General features: G+C 36.8%; 3 protein-coding genes across 8 annotated transcripts in view; all 3 read left to right on the forward strand.

Annotated features, from left to right (window-relative positions):
• The window catches only part of Set2 (SET domain containing 2), a 56,514-nt gene extending 48,700 nt beyond the window's left edge, over positions 1 to 7,814 (forward strand). For all 6 annotated transcript variants that reach the window (XM_071593014.1, XM_071593021.1, XM_071593020.1 and 3 more), the window contains one exon: positions 6,509 to 7,814. In XM_071593014.1, coding sequence (XP_071449115.1) covers positions 6,509 to 6,673 — 165 coding nt within the window. In that variant the 3' untranslated portion in view covers positions 6,674 to 7,814. The remainder of the gene's footprint in view (positions 1 to 6,508) is intronic.
• Positions 7,815 to 8,431: 617 nt separating this feature from the next.
• LOC139693609 (uncharacterized) lies at positions 8,432 to 9,027 on the forward strand. The gene is made up of 2 exons (XM_071591836.1): positions 8,432 to 8,634; positions 8,904 to 9,027. Exons 1-2 carry the CDS (start codon positions 8,432 to 8,434, stop codon positions 9,025 to 9,027), a joined length of 327 nt encoding a protein of 108 aa, XP_071447937.1.
• A 1,537-nt stretch (positions 9,028 to 10,564) lies between these two features.
• On the forward strand, positions 10,565 to 21,296 carry eIF6 (eukaryotic translation initiation factor 6). The gene is made up of 6 exons (XM_071591990.1): positions 10,565 to 10,841; positions 10,909 to 10,994; positions 11,313 to 11,488; positions 11,639 to 11,815; positions 13,852 to 14,033; positions 21,123 to 21,296. Exons 1-6 carry the CDS (start codon positions 10,735 to 10,737, stop codon positions 21,130 to 21,132), a joined length of 738 nt encoding a protein of 245 aa, XP_071448091.1. The 5' UTR covers positions 10,565 to 10,734; the 3' UTR covers positions 21,133 to 21,296.
• Positions 21,297 to 24,872: the final 3,576 nt, after the last annotated feature.

A 24,872-nucleotide genomic window follows, 5' to 3' on the forward strand; every position in this document is an offset into this window, starting at 1 on the left:
TTTTGGGCTTTGTGTACTTGTATTAAAAGAAAATGTTTCGGTATAATTTGGCTTTAATTTAGTAATTTCTAAATGTTGGAACTTTATTAAAATCAGAGCCTGCATTTTGATTCCATAATTCTTGTATTTCAATGACATCCAGAAACTCACATGAACTCATGCCAGGTAAATAGGGTGTAAATATTAAGAATGAGTCACCATAGAAGACAATCATTCCATATAAAGGACAAAAATATTGGTCTTGATCTCTCTCCCATAGTTTTTCATACATTTTTACTCCTTTGAATAAACCTCTTATTTAGGAGAGTCTCTCGCGTAAAATTGTTTTTTGCCTTGAAGATGGTTAATGGCCACTTCCGAAAATTAAAAAGGTAAACATCATTTCTGATTCCGTTTTTTTTTTATTTTGTGATCACGTCAGAGGAAGCCAGGAATTTTTTAGTTGCAACTATCTGCTGATCAGCTATTGAAATGTTCAAAAATATCGATTGCTGACTATAAAGTACTAATAGTATAAAGCTGCTGTAGTTCATTACCGAAATAATCTCATAGAGTCTATTCTTAAACTTTAATTGTTTCAAATTACGAGTATATTGTACCTCAAATTACTTGAATATTGATCGTATTAAAATTTCAAGGCACATTATTTTATACTATCACATGTATTTCACATAAAGCTAATGCTTTGCTGTGTTTGCTGTTGAAATGATTTTTTACAGTCTAAAAAAATGACTGATTAGGGAATAGACATTCTGGTGAAATCATAAAAATTTTACGACAGTAGATGCAAAAGATGATGACTGAATTAGTTGGAATAGGAACTTGGAATGTTAGGACAATGTTTAGAACAGGAAAATTAGAGAATACAAAGCGGAAGAGATGGAAAGATGAAATATAGATACGTGTGTGTTAGGCCTATGCGAGGTGAGATGGAAGGAGAGCAGGGAGACCTGGAGTGATAGTTACCTGGAGTAATATACAGAGGGACAGATTTCCTATGAGGGGATGCAGCCTCTGATACAATTTAGTGCTCATGAAGTGTAGTATCCAATTCAAAAAGATAATGCAGGGGCAGTAGGTTAGGAAATGGAATTTAGAAGTGTAAACTAGAATGATAAGGAAGGAGTATCAGCTGCCTGTCGAGAAAATCATGGATGACGGTAAAGAGCTGAGTACTATCGAAGAAAAATAGTGAAAGGAGAAGGCAACCGTGGATCATGGATGAGATGATTACAAAGGTGAATTAGAGAAGAAAATGGAAGAGTGTAAACACAGAGCTAGGCAAAATGAAGTACAAAGAGTTAAATAATAAATTGAGACTGGCAACAAATAAAACAAAAGGAGCATGGTGGAAGGTGCAGTGCGAGGATATGGAAAGTTTGCAGAGGAAGGGTGAAATTGGTGCGCTATACAGCATTGTTAAATCAGTATTGGGAAGTAGGAAAGGAAGATCTGTGCTAACAGTTAGAGATAAGTCGGGTAAGATAAAAGTTTACACAGAAATGATCCAAGAGCAATGGGAGGAATAAATAGAAGCACTGTATGGTGTAGAACTTAAGCCAACAAGGTTGGACATAGATAAGGAACATGACGTAGTGGAAGATAGCTTAGGTCCTGGCATACTTGACGATGAGATAGAAAGGGCATTAAGGGAGATGAAATCAAATAAGGCCGTGGGAGTAAACAACATTCCTGCAGAACTACTAAAAGGTTAAGGAAAATGTGAGAGGAAGAGCCTATATGGACTAATTCGTAGTATCTATGAGGAAGGAATCTAGCCGGAAGACTTAATGAGATCAGTGTTAGTTCATATTCCGAAAAAAGTAAAAGCTACATCATGTGAGGACTACATAACAATAAGTTTGATTTCCAATGTAGCTAAAGTAGTTCTCAGGACCATCAGCAAAAGGGTGGAGAGTAGGGCAAATGGGGGATGATTAGTTTAGGTTTAGGAAGGGGAGAGGCATACACAATGTCATTGCAGTAATGAGATTATTAATTGAGAGGAATATAGAACACAACCAGGAGGTATTTGCCTGTTTTGTAGGTATCAAAAAGGTTTTTGACGTTGTGCATTGGGAAAAACTAATGAGTAGATTGCAGAAAATTGGAATAGATTGGAGGCACAGGGGGCTATCCATTATATCTCCATCCATTCTCCATACATCCATATCCATTCATATCTCAGACTGCTCAGGTATGAGCGAAGAATAGGGAGTCCAGATGGGCAGTTGGGTAGAGGTTTAAGGCAGGGTTGTCCATTATTGACGGTGCTGTTCCACTTATATGAGATTTGTTCAAGAAGTAAGGGGACTTATCAAATTTCATGGGCCATATGTATTCAATTTTTGATTTTTTTTTGTTTTGTTATGTTGGTGTACATGTTCCAAACATTTATTTACAGTTTCAACAATATAATATATTTAGTTAGTCATTGATAGATATGTGTTTTGGTGAGCTCAGGGATTTTCTGCTATGAAAAATATGGAATTAAGTTGTCTAAAACACTTGAAATGTTGACAGTGGAATATGATGATTGTGCTCTGAATAAAAAAATGTTCATAAGTGGTACAAGCTCTTCCAAGATGGCTGAGAGGACGTCAATGACGAGCCTTGTTCTGGGCGGAACAGCACGTCAGCAACAGATAAAAACGTGGAAGAATTGAATTGTTTTGAAAAATCCTGGAATCACGATTGCAGAAGTTGCTAAAGATGTTGGCATATCAGTTGGCTCGTGCCATGCAATTTTTTTGGATGTTTTGGGTATAAGATGTGTGTCAGCGAAGTTCGTTCCGAAACTGCTTAATTTTGACCAGAAGAACGGCATGAGCATCCCTCAGGAGCTGTTGAATGAGGTCAATGGTGATCCTGGTTTGCTCAAAAGGATCATAACTGGTGACGAGTCATGGGTATATGGTTATGACATCGAAACCAAAGCCCAATCATCCCAATGGAAGAACCCAGGAGAACCGAGACCAAAAAAAGCACATCAAGTTCAATCAAATGTCAAGGTTTTGCTTGATGTTTTCTTTAATTGCTGTGGCGTAGTGCATCGGTAGTTCTTACCACAAGGTCGTACGGTCAGCAAGGAGTATTGGCTCGAAGTTATGTGCCGTTTGTAAGAAGCAAAACGGATGAAACACCCAGAATGGTGGAAAATACAATCATAGCTTTCGCATCAAAACTATGCACCTGCTCACTCATCGTTGTTTGTGAGAGATTTGGCCAAAAACAACACCGCAATCATGTCTCAGCCTCCATATTCACCAGATTTGGCCCTCTACGACTTTTTACTGTTCCCAAAACTGAAGATACTGATGAAAGGACTGATATTTGCAACAATTGAGGAGATAAAGACTGCATCGCTGGAAAAGCTCAAGGCTGTACGAAAAAGAACTTATCAGAATTGCTTCGTGGATTGGAAGAAGCATTGTTTAAGTATGCTACATCTGGGGGGGATTACTTTGAAAGGGACAACTTGAATATTGAAGGATAAATATTTTTTCATAAAAATATAAAGTCACCTTACTTTTTGAACGCATCTCGTACATGGAGGTAATGATTAAAGAGGCATGGGAAGAACTGGAGGTAGGAATGAAAGTTGGCGGGGAATTTGGTAAATCAGTTAGGTTTGCTGATGACCAAGCTTTAGGTCGTCAGTCAGCCAAGGGGTCTCGGTAGTATTTTGGACCAACACGGTCAAAGTAGTAGGGACGTAAGGAGACGAATTGCGCTAGGCAAAGGGAAGGGAAGAACTGGAGGTAGGAATGAAAGTGGGTGGGGAATTTGTAAAATCAGTTAGGTACGCTGATGACCAAGCTTTAGTTTGTCAGTCAGCCAAGGGGTTGCAAGCATTGCTAAGTGAATTGGAAATTCAGTGCGACAGGTATGGGATGAGAATCAATATTAATAAAACAAAGTTTATGCGATTTTCTAGAAAGAAAAAGGCTAAGCTAAACATTAAAGTAGGAAGGTAAACACCAGAGCAGGTACAACAGTTTACGTATCTCGGAAGTGTTTTGGACCAACACGGTCAAAGTAGTAGAGACGTAAGAAGAAGAATTGCACTAAGTAAAGAGCCTTTCTCAAGGAGGAGGGCGTTGATGACAGGGAAGTTGAGTAAGGATGTTAAGAAAAGTCTCATTAAAACTTTGATGTGGAGCGTAATTATGTACAGTGCGGAAACATGGTCACTGAAACAGGATGATAGAAGTAGATTGGAGGCTTTTGAAATGTGGGTGTGGAGAAGGATGGAAGGTGAAATGGACCAAAAAGAAAACAAATATAGAAGTGCTGGGTATGCTGAGCGAGGAGAGGAGATAGTTAGGAGAAATCATAAGGCAGCAGGAAAAATGGATGCAGGGCATATTGATCGGCAGTGGAATGTTAAAGATGATAGAGGGTAGAATGTTGGGCAGATATGGAAGGGGCAGGAATAGGATGGGAATGTTGGACGGGAGGAAGGAAGTACACAGAGATTAAGAGGGGCTTGTTTTAGGGTAAGATATTGGGTTGTGTTTTGTCAGAAGAAACAAAATATTTCTTTGGTAGGTGTGTCCATTCAAAACCTACTTTAACCATTAGATTAACTATTACCTAATAAATTTGTAACTGCATTCATGTCATGTCACAACTTCATGGAATGGAATTTACTTTTTCCTTTTGAAAGAATATTAATAGAGTAAATTTCTAAAGAGTTATGATTTTCTTCTGGTTGTTAAGATTTTTGTGAGCTGGAGCTGGTCACCCTCTGTACAAATGACCTCTCTGTGTATAAAATGTTTTCCTTGGCCCCAAGGAATTTGTCATTATGGCCTGGTAATATTCAAGTTCATTATTACTTGTGAAAAGAAAGTAGTTTGAAAGTGATTATTTGCCATTATCTTTTTCATAAAGTCGTCCGAAGATGGAATATTTTAATATGCTTCATCAAGATACTTGAGATAAATATCAATTAAATAGCTAGTTAACGTGAAATATTATTGTGAATTGCATGTAAAAATCCCTGGTTCAAATCCGGGATGCAGCAGATATTTTTCAGTGGTATCCCGGTCCCTGCTTGAGGTGCTTTGTGGAGAGTACTTTTGATTGAGTGCACTGTCCATCAGATGGGACATTAAGCTGTGAACCCCTTGGTATCTTTTGTTAAGAGTAGGCTAATGTAGGGTTTCTCTACACCTTCCATCCTTTCCTGTCCGACCCTAATGGTGCAAATAACCTCAGCTGTCAGTCGCCCCTCCTAAATACTACTACTACTTTGTCTAGACATTATTCTATAATAGAATTATTTTGAGAAATTGAGAATATCGATGCTACGATCTATTTACTACGTTATTACATCTGAGTAACGCTTGGTGATACCTGTATGACTCCACTTAAAAGTATATATTTACTCTGGGTATCAGGCAAATTCTAGAAAAAAGTGGGATAAACAGCTCAGTTTTCTCAAAAAGTGGTTAGTTTGATGTATGAATCGGGAATATGTGGAACTCAAGAATTTCAGTTGAGAAAGATGTTTCTTTTAATAGTGATATTAGTTCATGTCTGTTGTTGATCATAGTCAACAACATGGACCAGGTCCTGGCAAAAACCAAATCTATAGTTACACCACCTGTGTTGATAACAGCATATTTATCTGAAAAAAGTCAGGAATTATAATCCATAAAATAAGCAGCCACCACATTACATTGGTTATATTTAATTCCATTATAATCATCTTAACTTAGTTATCCTCCACCTGTGAAAATCACAGTGCATAAGTATCTATACTTATGCATTGTGATCAAAGGGACATTCTTATACATATGGTACACATGTTGTCTTGAATGCCAGACTTTGTTAATTTTCACAAACACATTGCTTATAATAAAAATTCCACTCCTTGCATGAACATCTTTATGCCCTTATCTTGTGTTTCTTTTGCACAGCCTGTGGACATACGTTTTTACAATTACAGTATCACTCAGTACCTCAAGGGTATTTACCAGTAAACGTAAGTTTCCTACGTAATTAGTAAAATAAATGGCATTTTAACAATTGATATGAAACTTACAATTGTTGAAGAACATGCTTCAATTGAAAAATCAGGAGATATGATTAGTTGATTGTTCATCAGTCAAGAATGATTTAATATTTTTAATTTTTTAGAACTAAAAACACAAGTTCAAATTAGAAATTTTTCTAGCTATTCAGTATCTCTAACTTATGCCAAATTTAAAATTATGCTTTTTTTCTTATTACACGCAAATTATCATATTCCCTGCATATTGTGAATATTTTTATATGGAATAAAGAATAGTTTCTATGGATTTGTAGCTTAAAAAAACTAATCCAGGCAAATTGGTTTATAGGTTTTGAAGGTTTGTCAATTGGACCTACAATGGCTGAAGATTTCAGTTATATTGCCTCTAATTTTAGTATCCTCATTTACATGTATTAAATGCCCATGTGGAACATGGTTAATAAAGGAATACGTAACACTAACTACATTCTTTTCCTAAAATTTCAGTTGACCCATTTTGTGATGCTGAAAGAGCTGAAGCACTGCCGGAGTGTGGGAGACCTGGAATGCAACGAAAATGTCAAGCACAAAGCACGTGATTTTGTACGTAAATACATGTTAAAGTTCGGTGCTGTGTACAAAAGGCCCACCAGTGATAGGGAAGAGCATTAAACAGCAATTTGAAGGCATCTTGGAATGATGGACTTGTTTGTGGCTGTGATTGCGTTTACTGTGCCAATGAGTTAGGTTAACCCTATCCTTGACTCTTTTTAGAGTTTATTACTTGCCAGGTCTGGTTCCACTCCAACAAAATGCAATACTTAAAAAGAGATTATCAGAACTAAGTGATATCTACTCGTACATGGTGTGTTGAGAATCTCTTTAAAAGACCAGTTAGTAAAAATATTTTTCATGGCCTTATCATGGGGCTGAGACTTTTTTTAAAAGAATGTTCAAAGTGAATGTAGGTGGACACCTTTTCATCTCATTGACAAACAAATCATTGTTGGGTGACATGTTTGCCTAAGGCTTTTCTAGGCACTGATTTGTTACCTTAATCGCTGTAAATTTTTAGTGGATTGTGAAGTGATAATTTAAGTATTCATTCCTACCTTACTTCGCATTTTAAATATGTTTACCTTTTCCTGTTGTTAATAATGTTAGAAATTTACTTTTCCTTTTATAAGTCCCCATGTTTCCTACATCCTCTAATGTCAGAATATTTTTTGGTGTTGTACTGTTGCAAATGATTCCACTGGATACTCCGCATTTATTTGTTGTTACAGTTTTTGTGAATAATTGCCATATGTTATCATCAAGTGTGATTCTAAGCTTTTTGCATAAATATAGGTGAAAAATGACAATCCTTACAAAATTGGAACGATGAAAATTTTTAGAGTTAATTTTCAGTTGGTTAGAAAATATCTCTTACTTTTATGTTCTTGTTTTTATATTTTAAATGAGAGATATTTTCGTGTGAATTGTGTATCATAATTGTCCTGTGAATTTGCTATTTCTGTGTATATTTCCATGGATGCCAGTCACAGTTTGTTCTGTGTAATTGGCTATGACTGATTCATTTTTACTCGGTAACAATTGACACATTGGGCCTGGAAGCCCTGAGTGTATATTTTGAGTCAATCCAATTGCCAAAACCTGTCCCATCCTGTTTGAAACGATCACTAGTCTAGAGATATTCATCAGTTTTTTAGAGTGTAAGATTTTAGGACAGAGTTGTAAATCTATCGATTAGCATACATTTTGGCTTGTACAGGCACCATGTGTAATAAAGTTAACAGTTGATTCAAATTTATATCTTTGATTTTTATTTGTTCTTCACATGTGTTGAATGTCTGTTTTCTCATAAAGTGTATTGAAGTTATTGATTGAATTTAGTCTTTGAATGATGTCTAAAAGTAATATGTCGTGGATGATGATGTGAAAGGAGAGTGTACATATTTATGGTGAGTATGTTGGTATTTACAAAATAAGTCCATGCTCAGCTCAGACATATTCTGTGTTGCATGACATGAGAGCAACCAATTAAATTCCCCCTCAGTAGCACAAGGTTCCTTGTTTATTAATTCTCTAATTTTTTTGTGAATGATTTGATTTTCACCTATTATCTTATAGAATTTATGTAATATATTGAGTTGCTCGGGGTCTTTTCATAAAGCTGACCCCACAAGTTTGGGTATAGGGATGTTTGTCTCCTGTTTGTTTGTTTCAAGATTATCATTATGAACCATTTATTGTTGCCAATATTTTGTTAGATCCTAGTCCTATAATTAAAGCCTAATTATTCCTCCACTGTCCCAAATTCCATAACATTGTTGGGAGTATCATAGAGCTTTTTTACACCTGGTGTATAAAAGAGTCATAGTGTGTGTACCACATCATTTAAAGGTCTCAGTGAAAAAGGAAGAGATCATGGTCAGTTATGATGTGGTGTGGCTATTCATCAACATGACTATCCAAGACTATGAGGAGATCGTCAGAGGACTTACCACATCAGGCTTACCTGAAGACTTTCCAGAATTGGTGGAGCATTTTCTAAGGAATACTTTCTTCCTGTGGAATGGCGATTACTACGAACTGACAGAAGGAGCAGCAATGGGTTCACCACTTCGCCAGTAGTAGCCAACTTGTACATGTAGCGATTTGAAATGAACGTGCTTAACACCTATGACAAGAAACAATGCTTTGGCTTCGATATATAGACGACACCTCCGTCATCTGACTTCATCACAGTGAAGAAGAATGACAAGTTCCGGGAACACCTAAATGCACAAGGAAATAGCATCCAGTTTACAATGGAGATGGAAGAAGGATGAAAATTACCAATTCTTGACGTCATCGTAAAGAGAAAAAGCAATGGGAATTTGGTGCACGCCATCTGCAGGAAGTCCGCCCACACGGACCGGTACCTCAATGCCAACTCGCATCACCATCCATCTCAAAAGGCCGCTTTGATGTCCACTCTCATGCTCCAGCCGTACACCTTAGCTGGTACACTGATTCCTTAGAGACAAAATCGGAACGACTGCACTACGCAGTGATGGATAAATGACCGACATGATCGTAAAAAGGACCGTGAAAGTGGGATTACATCAGCAAACCACCCATGACCTCGGAGATAATGAAGCGTTATAACTAAGGGCGTGGGCCACCATTCCATATGTCGCGGGGACCTCCGGAAGGATAGCCAGGATACTCAACAAACTCGACGTGGTGACAAGTTTTAACACCGTGACCAAAATAGCCTCTTGCATGGACCGAAAGACAACATCCCTTAGGAGTTATCAGAAGGCGTGTATAGTACAGTAACATGCTCCTGCGGCAGATCTTACATCAGGGAAACCTGCAGATTAAAGAGCATCGCAGGGCGTCGGAAAAGAAACGATTTAACTTATCAGCCGTCGCCGAGTGTGCTTGGAGTGAGGCGGGACACGTCATCGATTTCGAGGGAGCGAAAGTAATAGCGTAGGACAAGCGCTAATTCCCCCGGCAAATCCACGAGGCACTTGAAATCCTTAAGATACCACGAGCAATCAACAGGGACGATGGATATCCATTAAGGAGTGCGTGAAAAAGGACTATCCAAGCGCAGTACTTGACCACCAGCCTTGTATAAGGCGGTAAAGAAAGCTTCGGAAGTTGTCTGAAGATTCAGGGAGGATAGGGATATCAGGGCCTCCAGTAGACGATCCAGTCGTGTAGGCCCCTCAGCCATTCTGGTGTTCAATACACTTCTGAGGCCGCCAGGTGTTAGCGGCTAGGATATTCAAGCACTGCAGGGTTTTTTTAGATTGTAAAGTGTGGTTCTGCGTGTTGGTCAAATAAGGGGTCTCTAAAGTATTCTACGACAAATAATTAAGCTTTAAATTAAACGAGGGTGAGTGGTAGAGATGCATTCAACGGGTAACTCTACCTAAATCAGATAGCATCGGACGAAAAATTTATAAGGCATTCGAAAGAACTAAGAACACGACCCCCGTTAAATATTCAAGTGATCTTATTGCCAAGAAAACATTACTTGAATGTGTAGTTAACTGCTAGAGTTATAAAAGTTGTGGCGCTTAATAATCTTGTTGTTGAATATCATCACCTGCACTAGTGCAGATATGATGAATCAATCATTGGAACTGAAAGCTAGTTATCCACTGATATCGCCGACAGTGAAATTTTCTAATATCCTTTTCCGTTTACAGAAAAAACAGAGATCATAAAATCGGGGGCGGTGTCTTTATTGTCGCTAAAAACTCCTGCGTTAGTAGGCCTTAATCCAACATTTCTACCTTCCGGCCGGCAAAGAAAATTTTCTCTCTCAGATAGCTCTCTCTTGCGTCGGGAGAAATCTAGAGAAGAAAACGTTTTCTCTGTTCTCTCGAAGGGAATGTTTTCAGACTTGGGACTCAGAATAAGCATTTTTTTCATAAATTATGGAATTAAATTACTTATTCAAAGACGGTAAATATATTTGGATCGTAACTTAACTATTTAAACTGCCGCCATTGAGGTACGATCGTCTTGCCTCTTTTGTTTTCTCTCGGTGATAAAGTGGTGATAAAGCACGTTGAATTGTAGGGTTGTGTCGGGTTCATTAAAGATTAAAAGTGAAATAGCTACGGTACTGTAAAAGCGAGTGCAAAATCGGATTTATATAGTTCTACAGCGTGTTCTTAAGTTGTTTCTTATTATAATAGTAACTGTCGTTTCTCAAGTTTGCAAAAATGGCAATGCGAGTTCAGTTTGAAAATAATAACGAAGTGGGAGTTTTTGCTAAATTAACAAATACTTACTGCCTAGTTGCAATTGGAGGATCAGAGAATTTTTACAGGCAAGAGTCATAATTTATTTTGATTTGAAATTAATTGGAAAAGAGGTCTGAAATATCCTTTTTACAGTGTGTTTGAATCAGAATTGGGAGAAGTGATACCTGTGGTTCATGCGTCTTTAGCTGGTTGCAGAATTATCGGAAGGATGTGTGTGGGTGAGTGATTAATTAACTGTCTCAGGATTTATTTGTATAGAAGCTCATTTGTTGTCATCCTCATCGGTTTTTGTCAACTCCCCTGAATAATTTTGTAAGTTGGTGCCTATCATTTTATTCCAATATGTCGTTATAGAAGCATATATTGCTGCTTTTGGCTCTAGCACTGATTTCGGTTCGGTATAGATATTTGTGTATAACATTTATGCTGAGAACAGGAAACCTGGAGAATATTTGTACTTACCTTAAGTAATACTCCCTTAGTACACTGAAATGAGGTAGTATTTAGCTGATGTCAAGATATGTGCTTTGATATAGGTAATCGTCACGGACTGCTTGTTCCCAGTACCACCACAGATCAAGAATTACAGCATATTAGAAATTCACTTCCGGATACAGTGAAGGTACAGAGAGTTGAGGAGAGGCTGTCGGCGTTAGGAAATGTCATAGCCACAAATGATTATGTGGCTTTGGTGCATCCAGATCTTGATCGAGTAAGACCCGAGAAGTGAAGTGCTTGAAGATGCACACCTCTTCTTGAAAATAATATTTTATTGTATTAAAATAAGTTGTGTTAAATGATAACAAATTTGGGTGTGCACTGAAGTTTGAATTTAAGTGATAATTGTGTTTTACTCGGCCAGGAAACAGAAGAAATACTATCAGATGTTCTTAAGGTAGAAGTTTTCCGGCAGACTGTTGCATCTAATTGTCTGGTGGGCTCTTATTGTGCCTTATCTAATCAAGGAGGTCTTGTCCATCCACGAACATCCATCCAAGACCAGGATGAACTTTCATCGCTCCTGCAAGTCCCCCTCGTGGTGAGTTTAGTGTGTATTTGACAATTGTTGAGAAAATAAATCGAAATTGGCTGGGGTTGAGGAATGGTGAGTGAGCCATTATCCACCAAACAGTTTCGCTTGGTTTATTTGAACGTGCATGTATTGTGGAAGGTAATGGGCCTAATAATTGACACGGAATAAGATATATAGTAATTATTCGAATGGAAGGTATGTTTGAAGGGTGACCGCTGAAGGCGACCAACTGCTGTTAGTGGTATGGGTTGAAGGTGGGTTACCTGGGGTGTGAACATCAAAACTATATCGGGGATGAGGGGAAATATAACATAATCATTTTTACTGTCACAATGTCCATCGCTTAATGCAGGAGGAAATACATTTGTTTCTCTGGCATTGTGATAATGGTTTGTTGGAAACTATATTAATGTGGGTGGACTGTCCTAGAAGGTAATAGTTTTTCTCGAGGTTTTTATGCTTTTTGCCCTGATCACTGGCCGCTTTTAATGTCGATTAGTTGAATAAGATAAAAATTATGACCGAAGTAGGCAAGCGTCTAGTTAGGTGATTTATTTAACCGTGTCAGGCATGACTTGTGAAATTGTAGAATTTAACGTTCGCCATCATGCATCTTTGAACTGACATCAGTTCTGTATGTGATTATTTCAACATTCACCGCGTCCTACACACATTGATAATTATGCAGTAGCAATTGAAACCTGGATCAGTAAACAACAAATAAAATATATCAAATTGTCTCTTGTACGTTACAAAATGGAAGGGTGGAGAAACACAAGAGATGAATGTGAAATGCGGCCATTTCAATTTTGCTAAACCATCGTCAGTGATCTCAAAGCGAATTGTTGGCTGCATTTGTAAATCAAAGGAAGGCTACTGATGTTAACTATAAATAACTGATATCTCATATGTTAACAATGGTTGCAATGTTTTTTGCTAAACCGAAATGCTAGTCACTAAAATTAATCTTGATCAACTATTTTGTGCTAAATCATTGCAGATCTGTTCTGTAACTTTCTCTGTTATCTTCTTTTATGGGCCAAAAAAGCTTACTTTTACATCCATTTGCTGCAACTTTGAGGTACAATGATATAGTTTTTGCAGCAAAATTGTTCTCATTCTAGCAAAGGCTAGAATGAAACCCATGCATTTTCCTTTGCTTTGTGTTAAGATTAAAAACCGAAAAACCCTTTAATTTATGTGTTCTTGAAAATTCAAGTATTTCTCCTTAGTGTTTGAAAGTTTATAAAACAACCCTTTGTATAATATAATTTCCTTCTCTGTATTAGAACTACATCAATTCAGAGCAATGAATCTAGGCAGTGGAGGTATGATTGCAAATTGCACTGAAAAACTTTGGATTGGGAAATTGGCTTCATGCTGCAAGCATTGACTGCATGTAAATACCATCAGATAATATGTCCATATTAAAGAAGATTGTAATTATCCACAGTGTGTGGAAAATTAAACTCCTTTAATGTGGGCATCATGCAACTCCACGAAGTGAAACCTGGAAGTGTGAAGTATATGTTTCATGATGCCTTCACATGGAAAAAGTAAATAATATTGGGCTAAATTCAATTTTGTTTGTCTTTTTCAGTCTGGATATTATGAATATAATTAGATATCCACAGAGAGAATGAAGGTGATTAGGAGGGCTGTTTAGTTACGTGCATAGGTCATATAGTATGTTTTATTCCCAGTTTTTATGCTACATAATTTTTGTATCAAAAGAAATGGGATATAGTTGGATATAGAGTGAAATAAAAATCACCTTGTAATGAAATACTTCCATTAGTAACGCCACCCTACTTTGTTTCTGTTTTATATTTGAAGTGTTAAGTCACCAAGACAATTTAACGTACCATTGGTGACAAACTTAAAATTGAGTTGAAATCTTATGAGTCTGAGAACTTGTGAAATATAAATTACATACACGGAGTTGATGCTTAGGAGTTAAACTTATGGTTCATACATTGCTGGTTTGGTGTCAATTTATGCCAGCATGAAAAGAAACATTCATTTTCATTTAAATCTTTCAGGCAGGAACTGTAAACCGTGGCTCTGACGTAATTGGTGCAGGAATGGTAGTCAATGACTGGAGTGCATTTTGTGGATCTGACACAACATCAACTGAGCTTTCAGTGGTGGAGAGTGTATTTCGGTTAAATGAAGCAACACCATCTGCCATTGCCACAACAATGCGAGCATCATTGATTGAGAGGTTAGTGTACTTATATATATTGATATTTATGCTTAACTGTTTCTCCTGTGTTTTGAGTATTTTCTGAGCAAGAGTCTGCTTTCTATGCCTGCTCCCCTTAACAATTCTACAATTGTTTTGATGTTAACCAGTGGATACTGGTATGAAGATAGGGTAATTGCTTGAATAAATTCTGTGGAAAATGTGACTTCAACATTAAGGTAACTGACTAAAGTCCTTAAAAAAATTTTTCTCTTATTATCCTGTGATTAAATTTGCATTCTCACATTGCAAAACATGGAACCACATTGAGCGAAAATAGACAATGAATACTAAACTGAAACATTTAAAATGGAATAATGGCTGGAAAAGTTACTGGTACTGCTGCTGTCTGTGTTTCACATTAGGATTTTTTCCCGCTTATTGGAAAGTATGCTTTTCGTCGAACAAAATTTGACCTTTTACCTCATATTTCACTCTGTTTGACATTCCAGCCCTTGCCTCAATTCTAATAACATGAAATTCTTTTACTCATATCATTTTGGATTGCATGGGTCAAGTGTGACCTGTCTCTTGGTGAGGCTAGGAATGGATCAACAATATAGCATTTTTTTGTCCGTATTTTTAGTTTAAATGATGATGGGAATGGCAATATTCAATTAAGGGATAACTTATCACACTTATTTTTATTGTCCAAGACCATTGTGTATCCTGTTATCAAATTGTAATTACTATTTCCATAACATGATTCAATACTACTTGTTAATTTTTAAGTTTTATGTTTTTACTGTAGTAATTATTTTAGCTACAACTTAAAACTACAAAAAATCACACAAAAACATCCTCGAGTAAGTTTCAAAAACAATAAAAAGGCAAAGTTAATATATTTTTAAACAAAAACTTATTTTTGCATAATTCATCATTATGAAATTTGATTTTTCTCTTTCTTGTAATGATTTCTTGCGGTAAATGTGGTACCATTCATTGGCCTGTTTTGGTAGATCATGTCACTGATATTCTACCCTATTCAAAAATCACAACAAAAATAAGTATGTCATAACATTTAAATGAGATTTTCCACAATTACTATTAAAGAGTATTAAATCGCATTACTTAATTAAAAAACTGCCTTAATGTCAGATTAATTCCATGTACTTAGTTTAAACTGGAAAATTTTCAAATATATCCAAGTTCTAAAAATGCTAAGCTGGAACTGTAAGGGGGTTGGGGTATTGTCACAATGCTGTTGAAGGTCTTCGAAAGCAGATGCTTGTCTCAGCTATTGGTTGACGGTCAATGCCTTCGGAACAAGTTTAGAGCAGATCTTTCGCATTGCCAAATTTTCAGTGATAATGTTGTGCACTGTCATCTTATCAATGCCAATATGATCTGTGATCATGGGTGCATTTTGCTCACATGTCAGGAAAACATTTTTGCTGATTTTTTTTATACAAGCCTTTTATCATAATGCTATGATTCAGTTTATAAAACGTAGTAATTTCCATAGTTTCCTGATAGTAATTAGTGGTGCAGTGCTTTTTACTTGCTTGTGTGAAGGGATGTAAAGTCATCAGATTGAAAAAGTTCAACTATGAATATACATGGAAATGGCATGATAAGATGTTCATCTAGCAAATACGCTGGGAAAGCACCAGATGAATTGATTTTTTTCTCAAGTAATCAGCTACAGTTATGTCTCAATCTTAATTGATTAGATAAAAGATTGCTTCTAACATGTTTACTTCTAAGATTAGACGACTTTCATTTCTGGATGCATTATTAGACAAGGTCATTTGATATGTCAGTTGTATACCCTTCATTGTGTCGTTGAAACAAAAGCAGTGAATGCACATGGGAGTTGGTTTGTTCATGTGTCCACTAGGAGGGATTAGTTTTCCTTTTATCAGACACTGTCCTATTCAAGTAACTATCAAAAGTGGCTTATTTCAACACTTGGATGGTTAAGCATCCACTCTATTCCATATCAGAATAAACATTATTATTTCAACCAAATCGTGGGGATCGAGATGGTGCGGGGGCTAACGTACTGGCTTCCCACCCTGAGGGCGCGGGTTCAAATCCCGGCGGTGTTGAATATTTTTCAGAGGTCCATCTCGATCCCTACTTGAGGTGCTTTGTGGAGGGCACTTTGAGTGAGTACGCCGTCCGTCGGATGGGACGTTAAGCCGCGGACCCCTTGGCGCCTTTCGTAAAGAGTAGGCTAATGCCGACGCCGGGTTTCTCTCCACCCATCATCCTTTCCTGTCCTTCCCCTATGGCGCAAATGACCTTAGCTGTCGGTCGCCTCCCCTCAAAACTACTACTACCAAATCGTTCGAATCAAACATGAAAGTAGACCAGTGATGAAGTTTCCTGCCCATATAATCAGTATAAAAATAATGGGTGTAAGAACTCTAGCTAGGTATATTCAAGCTAGGCATACCTATAGCTAATTGTGTGCTTACTTTTGTGGTTTCATGATAAAGATTTTTTACTTTCATTGGTATTCCTCTTAGAAGAGTTAATCTGCTAACTATCCTTTATTCTTTGTTGCATTAAATGGAAAAATATATGAAGGTGAAATTTTTCAAGCGAAGAAAGTGAACTTGTGATTTGTGCAAAATGGGCCTTAAATATAATAATTGCTTCCACTTGAGCAGTATCATTTAAATTACACTTATGTTTTACCTAGTTATGTTATCAACAGAGAATGGAATTTTTTTGGCATTGCAAATACATTTGCTCAAAGAAAGGAAAGATATATCTGTATGTAATAAGCGTTTATTTTTAAAAACTGTTAATATGTTACACATTGTTTGATTTCTTCTGATTTGTATTGGGTCTTTTGCCTGTAATTTCATCAATAAGTAATTAGTAATATGATAACAAGAAACTGATAGCAAGCGATGAAAAAATTAATCATTACATTTTTGTGTTCTTAGATTTGATAAAAAATTGAATACTGAACTAGAAATGCAGACGTTTTGATCATTAGTTTTGACCACTTGATTTTTAAAGAAACCATTGAAAGTAATGCTTGCTTCCCTGCCTTCATCACTCAGTATATTACATTTAAGACTATTCGTAGGACTTGTAGCTTTTAGAAATGGGCCCCTAATGTTCAACAGTTCAGTAGTGTCCACTCTTACACCTGAATGAAATTGGTGACAGGAGCCATACAGTCTTACCCCCGTTTGCATGGAGATAATTATTCTTTAAATAGTAAATCATTAAAATATTATTTTTATTGCCTCATTAAAGAGTAAATCCCTGAATGTGTAAGTTTTCTATAGTTTAGGTTAGTGTTTTACACATCGTAATTGCATGGGGTAAATGCCTGAGTTGGTTTTCCATCACCTTCCTCTGTTGTGTTTTCAATGCAATGCCATTTCTTTGAATGGCCTCCTGAATAGAGTCCAAGGATCTCAACAGCCACCTTGCTGAGGAACAGACCCTGCATGAAGTATAGGTTATACTAACCTAGAAACTTACATAGTCACTTTGCAGCAAGTGATGGTTCCCATCCTTCAAATAAATGATTAGAAGCCAACTCTCCTAGTACCTCACGTGAACCATCGCAAGGTTCTTGGAATGCTCTAGAAATACATAAGGTTATCTCATTAGTTGTACATGATCAGTTTTTCTGAGCCATGACCCTTGGTTGACATATAAAAGCCAGCCAATTTGCTGCAAAAATGCTATTAAGTATTTTTCCCCTCACCATGAGAGAAAATGTTTGTCTTTATTACAATTTTCATTAATATCTCTATAATAATCTGTTTTGACTTGGTAGTAAGTAACAGTTTTTTATATTTTGTTGAAAGACCTTCCTAAAAACATTTCCAGGGGAATTCATAAATTTCTACTATGTAGCGCGTCTAGTTTCATCTCACATGTGGTACTGCCACAAAACAATATGCGTTGGGTTGGTAGTCGTTAGGATGTTGTCCTTCTGCTGATAAATTCATGCAATGTATCTCTCGTTAAATCTCAGAATCTACAGGCATTTAACCTTAAGTAGTCAGATATTTTCGTAAAGGCATAGAAAGTTATTGCTTGTAATACAAAGTTCGATCATATCAAAATATTAACTGGAACTAAGCATCGCGTAAAAAGTAAAAATGATGATAACCTCATAGGATATTAAGAGAGAAAATTGTCTTGCAAAGTTGAATTTAATCTTGTAATTCATGAATTGCACTCCAAAACACGAAACAGGGCAGCTTAAAGGCATAGGCGATGATGATACAAGAATTGAGGTAGCAGAAGATGGATTTAGTTAAAGCTTCCACTGGAACTGCCATTTGAATATGAAAAAATGGTTATAAGGCACCAACTCATGACCTTGAAGTGATGCAAAGAATGAAATGCACGTCAATTTCTAGTGTTTATGATTAAATAAGTCCTGATGGAAAGTTTAAGTGGGCAACATATTCGTAATGTCTTTTTGAAAATATGAAATTGGCAATATGCTACATGGAACTGAAGATGACATTATGTAAGAAGAAGGTGACAACCCTTTTGAAAATAACTGTGGAAACCATTTAGCAGCAGTGATGACAAATTTCTGGGATTCTACTATGAATAATTGTTGATGTATGTGTAGCTGCTAATTTTTAAATGTAACTTTTCAATTTTCTTCATTTTAAGAATTAGCTACAAAGTACTTCAATCTTTTTTGTCTGATACGAGGATGTTTTATAAATTCTAAGCTGAGAAATCAGGGTGTCTTATAGGCTGAAAATATGGTAATTCTTCTGTTAAGGTTAAGAGGCAAAATACATTCAATGTTTATAGTTGATAATATGAAGGGTCCCTCTCAATGGACTACAGCCTTGACGTGGTTTTAGTGCTTGTGTGATCCTAGGTGGCGGGGGTAATGATAACTGTTTCTGTTAGGATAGCCTATGCCAGATAGGTCAAAGGGTTGGAGCTGATCGAAGGTAGTCTATGCATCATCTGTTCTTCAAAGAGGCCACTGTGAAAGGCATCTGACCCCAATGGGGCTGCCATTTCAGTGATTTTGTCACATTAAAAACACTCGAGTAAAGTAATCGGAAACCGCCTAAATTATTTATCCCAGGAAATAATTATGATACAAGAATCAATATGAGTTCTGGCAACTACAGGACTCAGCCCGCTGCACTGTGTGGTGTGCCCAGAAGTTATTGCAATCATCATAACTCTCATCCCGTAACTATCACACTGGCTTTCTAATTCACTCAGCAATGATTGTAACTCAGCAACTCTAGGTTGACTGGCTAACAAAGCTAGATCATTTACAACCAGAACTGATGTAATGAATTCCCCACTGACTTTCATTCCTATCTATAATTTTTCCTGTGCCTCTTTCAACATTTCTCCTACATACTATACGTAGAAAAGCAGAGGTGATAATGGGCCCCCCTTTTCTTAACACTTCTTTTTGGGATCGGAGCTATCTCTGTTGCACTGCTCAGTAAAATTTTTGCCGTCAAATTCCTTCCTCATAAATGCTTCAAATTAGCCCATTAAAAACTTACATTTTCCATATTTTTGTAAACCCCTTCGTAATTCTCAGGAGATGTTATATATCCCCTCAGCCTTCTTAGGCTTCAATACCCGTAGTGGCTTGTGTATCTCAAAATCAAGTATGCCTATACCTAAACATTCCTAATCTATCATATTCTCTTACTATATTAACATTTTTTGGTCTAATATCCTTAACCTATTAGAAACTTAAATATATTCTTGCTAACTCTCTTCAATCTTTCTTGGTTGAATTAATAATTTCCATGACATATCTTTAATAGTGTTTCCAAATTTTCACTTCTTATTTGCTCATTGTGCTTTCACCTTCCTGTAGAGTACACCATGTTTACCTTCCTTTTTAAACTTTTCAAGTCTTCACACCACATCTTCAACATGCTTCTTTTGCCCCATTAGTTTCCTCTCATCATTTTATTGTCAATCTCTTTGTGCATTCTTCTACCTAATTAATTTCTTCTTCCATTTCCTTCCCTCATCCATGTTCTTAATCTCTAATCCATGGTTTCCTTGTCTGGCATTACACTCTATTAGTGCTATGTTATAACCTAGATTCATATCTGCTCCTGAGAAACTGAGAAATGATTACTCTGTTCCTAAATATGTGCATAAACATAAAACATAGTGTCTAACTGAGATCTTTCTGAATCCCTGGGCATTTACATTGTAAAACTACATCTTTAAGCCAAATGTTTGAGCCTTGTCTACTGCAGAACTCATTTGCATTCTCCCCACAGTCATTTTTTACTCGTTATCCATCAACCCCTTTGCCCACGACCACAGCCCAATCCCCTGCTGTAAAAGGTCTCCTCCCTGGGGCACCCTCAATTATTACGTCTTAATTGATTATTTACCTCATTTATCCCTCCTAATGACCGATTCTAGGTGTATAGACCTGTGTAATGAACAAGTTTGTTGAATCAACTTTTACTTCTGCTAATAATGTTTGATCACTCACATGCTCTGTTTCTTTCCCTTTTTCATAAATGTTTGTTTAATATCAATGTCACTCCTCTTTGGCTCTCTCCTTCATCCGCTGTATATTATTCTTTGGATATCACTCCAATGTTATTGGTTATCTGGTGACAACCAGCATGAGAGCATGACACCCGCGACAATGGGCATTCTCATAGAAATATGGGCTTATTTTCATATGGGATTCTATTGTGATTGCTGATCCACTGGGGTCAGACACCTTTGCAGCTGCTTTACTAACAGATGCTGCGTGGACTACCTTTTGTTTGGCCCCTACTCAGCAGCCTCTATGGCCTACCTGGAGCAAATATCATTGCTCTGGCCAGCACTGCTCTAGAGATCATCAGAATGCAAAAAGGCCTTCCATCATGTCAAGTTGGGAGGACTAATAATCCCTACAGAGATACCGTGAATATATGGGATGCTGGTATACAAATAATAGCCAATCTGATGATCAAAAAGCTATTCAGATATTTGCTATAAAACTTGGTACCCTGAGTAGCTTCTAACTTCACCTTTATGGTGGAGTTGTTTTTGGAATTAAAATGTATGCCAATAAAATTTATTTCATTGCTTCTATCATTTTGACATATTTCTATTATTTTGCAGTGTGCCTTGATAATAAAATGGAACGATTGCTGTTTGGTGAGATGCGTGCTGTGCCTGATGGAAACTGATGTACTCCTGCATTCCACAAAATGAATTTGGACCTTTGAATGCGATTGTTTCATTTTATTTGGTGGCTATCTTCATAATTTTTTTTAATAAAATAAATAAAACCCACTATTAGATGAATAATTTGTATCCTAGTGTAATAAAGTGTAAAATGCTCTGGTGTATTTCAAAGTTGCCATGGATATTTTATCCTTGGAATATCTAAGACGCAGCTGTTACATATTAAGTGTTGCAAACACTGAGGGTGAATTGTTTATTTGCACCATAAGGCCATCCCATGGTGTGGCTCTGTAAGCTAAAATGTACGACAAATTTTCCATTTGGAGGAAGTGGAATATTTTTAAATCATCTTCTTGGATTCCTTCCACCACATCAAGCTTCTGTTAAGTCTATTGTGCAGTGATGTTTTCACATAATGTTTTAAGGGAAAATAAGGAAGAACATGATTTATAGCCTGGAAAACTTGTACAGGTAAGATATTTAAATTGATGGTGACTCCAATCTCCTGCCTGAACCAGATTGCATGTAAATGTCTTTCTATTTTGAAACTAAACAGCATCGATAATATGGTTGAGTGAAATGGGACACACCCCTGATATGGCAGAGATTTTCTCCATTGTGTGTAGGATAGTACTGCATGGAATTGTGTATGAAATTTATTTTTGTTGAGATTTACTTTCCCATCCACTACAAGGTTTGTCCCAAAAGTAGTAGGACTTGAGTGGATTAAAACACATGTATTGCTAGAATTGATACATTCACTCAAAAGTCTTTAAAGTTGCACCCTTGTGCATCCACACACAGCTGCCAGTGGGTTTTCTTTGCTTTCCTTCCTTTTATCCCTTCTGGAAGGCGGTGTCCAGAATGCTGCTAAGCTCCATCACAACCTGTTGTAATGCTTCCACTGAGCCTGAGAAAATTTGGATCCTCACTCACATGTTTGAGAAGCTCTTGGCATATCTGTATGAGAGTTTTCTTCTTGTTTGCCCAAGAGCACTCACAACACCAACTTTGCACACTCCTTTCTTATCTGAGACCGACTTTTCGGTCAAAAGTCGATGCACACCAAGTTCATCAGAAACCATTCGAATGCTTAATCTGCAATCCCTATTCAACAAAGCCTTCACTCTTGCAAGATTTTTAAAACTTTTTGAGGTCTAAGTGCATCCTGAATGTTCGACATCTTCAACATCTTCTCTACCCTCCCAAAACAACTTGTGCCACTCAAAAACAAACCGATATACCTATAGTGTTATCACCATAGGCTGCCTAGAACATGTCATGAGTCTTGTGCTCATGTCATGAGATTGTGCTCAGTTTCACACACAATTTTGTGGTGTAGTGATGTTCCAATTACCGGTTTATGACTGAGTGTAATGAGGTCACGTTATAGAGGTTTTGCAAATGACCGATATGCACTCTGCTAAGGCTGGGAGCCAACTGTCATCAGCCTGCAGCTGTTCCTGAGACTCCCCCCTGAGCCAGAGAAAGCGCTACCTCTCCGTCTGTCTGGGAAAAAGTAAGTCTTACTGCTTTTGGGAATGACCTTGTATGTTTCCCTCAATGTTTTCTAATGTTATAATGGCTTTTTTCTGAGTTTTCAAAAGCCATTATGCAACATTACTTTAATTTTGTCACCACAATGTATGGAGCTTCTTAGTGAATTACATCAAAGCAAGGGTGTAGAATGTTTTGGAAGTGGACATGAGATTTATTTTTTCACGCTGAAAGTACTTTCTCTTCATCAATTTTTACAAACTTAGATGTACATTCAGTGCATGTTAATAATATGTACATATTGCAAGATTCTGGTGTACCAATGTGTCAAAGGTGTTTTTGAATCTTGCTCAGCACAAACTGTGGTTCACTGTTGAAAGACATTAAGTAGCTCTGGCTACCAACTGTCAATTCATACCACTGCATTTCTTTCTCCAATCCATTATTAATAAATGAATTATATTTTGATGATGGGTTATTTCTGCGATTGACTAGTATCAGTTGGAAGAGAGAAGGTTTGGAAACATTTAAAGAAGTCAATGAGATAGCTGCAGTACTAACTGAGTCTGGGTGGACTATTGAAGACTAGTAGATGGTGGAATACTGTATAGTATCCGCCGTCACTTCGTGGAAACGATTCATAATGAATAAGAATTACTTAATTTTTCCACACAATCTTTTATTTTTACGACCGGGTTTCGACGAGGATCGTCATCATCAGGTAATTTTTACAGAAATATACACACATATATATACCATTGCAATGCTGTCTCTTACTCCTTCACCTCATATTTTCAAGCATTGCAATGGTATATATATATGTGTGTATATTTCTGTAAAAATTACCTGATGATGACGATCCTCGTCGAAACCCGGTCGTAAAAATAAAAGATTGTGTGGAAAAATTAAGTAATTCTTATTCATCAAGATGGTGGAATGTTGAGTAGGTGAGGTAGTGGTGAGAAAAGTAAAGCCATGATGGATGGAATGGAATGTTACCGGAAATATGTGGATTGGATTCATGTAGGTTTTAGAAATGTGTCAGCTGGAGCTTAGAAATGTAGCAGAGCTATGTATGTTGGAATCATTGAAAACCTTCCTTAACAAGAAGGTTACTCTTAATAATGACAAGTATCTAAGCAAATCTAATGATATTTTTAGGCCAATTGAATTCGTAGAATAATAAAAATTTCAGATTCCATGTAGTTCACCAAAGGTATGTAACTTTTGATTGTGCTGTGATGGAAAAAGGTATTTTTCGTTTACTTGGTGTGTTTCAGTTAAATGGGTGTCTTCAGATTGAAGAAGATGAAACAAGATGGGGGAGGAAATGAAATGTGCTAGAACTAATTGGAACTAAAAGAAGGGAGTACCAGATGGCAATGAACTAATTAATTTAGTAATAAGGATAAAATATTGAAAGCCACAAAATTACAGGAACAATTGTATTCATAAGAAGCAGGGAAACTGGATTAAAAACAAATTGATGATCATGGTAAACGAGAGAAGGAAATAGAACAATGTAGCCACGTAATTGGGTGGAAGGTTGTACAAATAGAAAATCAAGTAATTAAATGAGATGGAAACTAATATAGTTAAAGGAGCATGGTGGCGAACAGTGTGTGAATATTTGAGTAATTAACAAAGGAATGGTGAAATAGGTGTTTAGTGCAGAAAGGGGGAAGCACTCTCCCTGAGTAAGAAGGAAAACTCCAGGCCCTCTACCAAAGATACAGGGGGAATATTATTAGTTTCACCAGGAAAGATTCAAGGTAGATGGATCAATAGCACAGAGAATTAATTGGGTTAAGATATTAGTCTAATCACTGTGGTAGAGAGGAGAACGTCGGGCAGACAAGGGAGGAGTTTGAATAGGATGGGCATATTTGATGGGAGGAAGGAAATGTTTAGGATAAAAAAGATTTATTTTAGGGTGGGATATTAGGTTCTCGTATATAAAAAGAGGTTAAGAGGTATCTCTGTACTGTTGTAAAGTATGTGAATAAAAAACCTACCTTAATACCAATAATAATTACTTCTGCCATGAAAATATAGGAAGTAGATGAGGATAGCATGGTTTCAGGCATACTTGTTAGTGAGATTGAGAAAGTATTGAAATCAAATCATTCTGTGGGGATTATTAAGTTCTCCATGGAACTACTTAAAGACAAGATGATTACAGACCAT

Source organism: Hetaerina americana, unplaced genomic scaffold (genome assembly GCF_022747635.1).
Source record: "Hetaerina americana unplaced genomic scaffold, ioHetAmer1.1.p SCAF_5, whole genome shotgun sequence".
Lineage (NCBI taxonomy): Eukaryota > Metazoa > Arthropoda > Insecta > Odonata > Calopterygidae > Hetaerina > Hetaerina americana.

Coding starts and splice junctions, on each gene's coding strand:
- LOC139693609 (XM_071591836.1), top strand. CDS start 8,432: ATGGTCAGTTATGATGTGGTGTGGCTATTCATCAACATGACTATCCAA. Junction 8,635..8,903: donor ATGGGTTCACCACTTCGCCA/GTAGTAGCCAAC, acceptor CGCCATCTGCAG/GAAGTCCGCCCACACGGACC.
- eIF6 (XM_071591990.1), top strand. CDS start 10,735: ATGGCAATGCGAGTTCAGTTTGAAAATAATAACGAAGTGGGAGTTTTT. Junction 10,995..11,312: donor TATCGGAAGGATGTGTGTGG/GTGAGTGATTAA, acceptor GCTTTGATATAG/GTAATCGTCACGGACTGCTT. Junction 11,489..11,638: donor TGCATCCAGATCTTGATCGA/GTAAGACCCGAG, acceptor TTACTCGGCCAG/GAAACAGAAGAAATACTATC.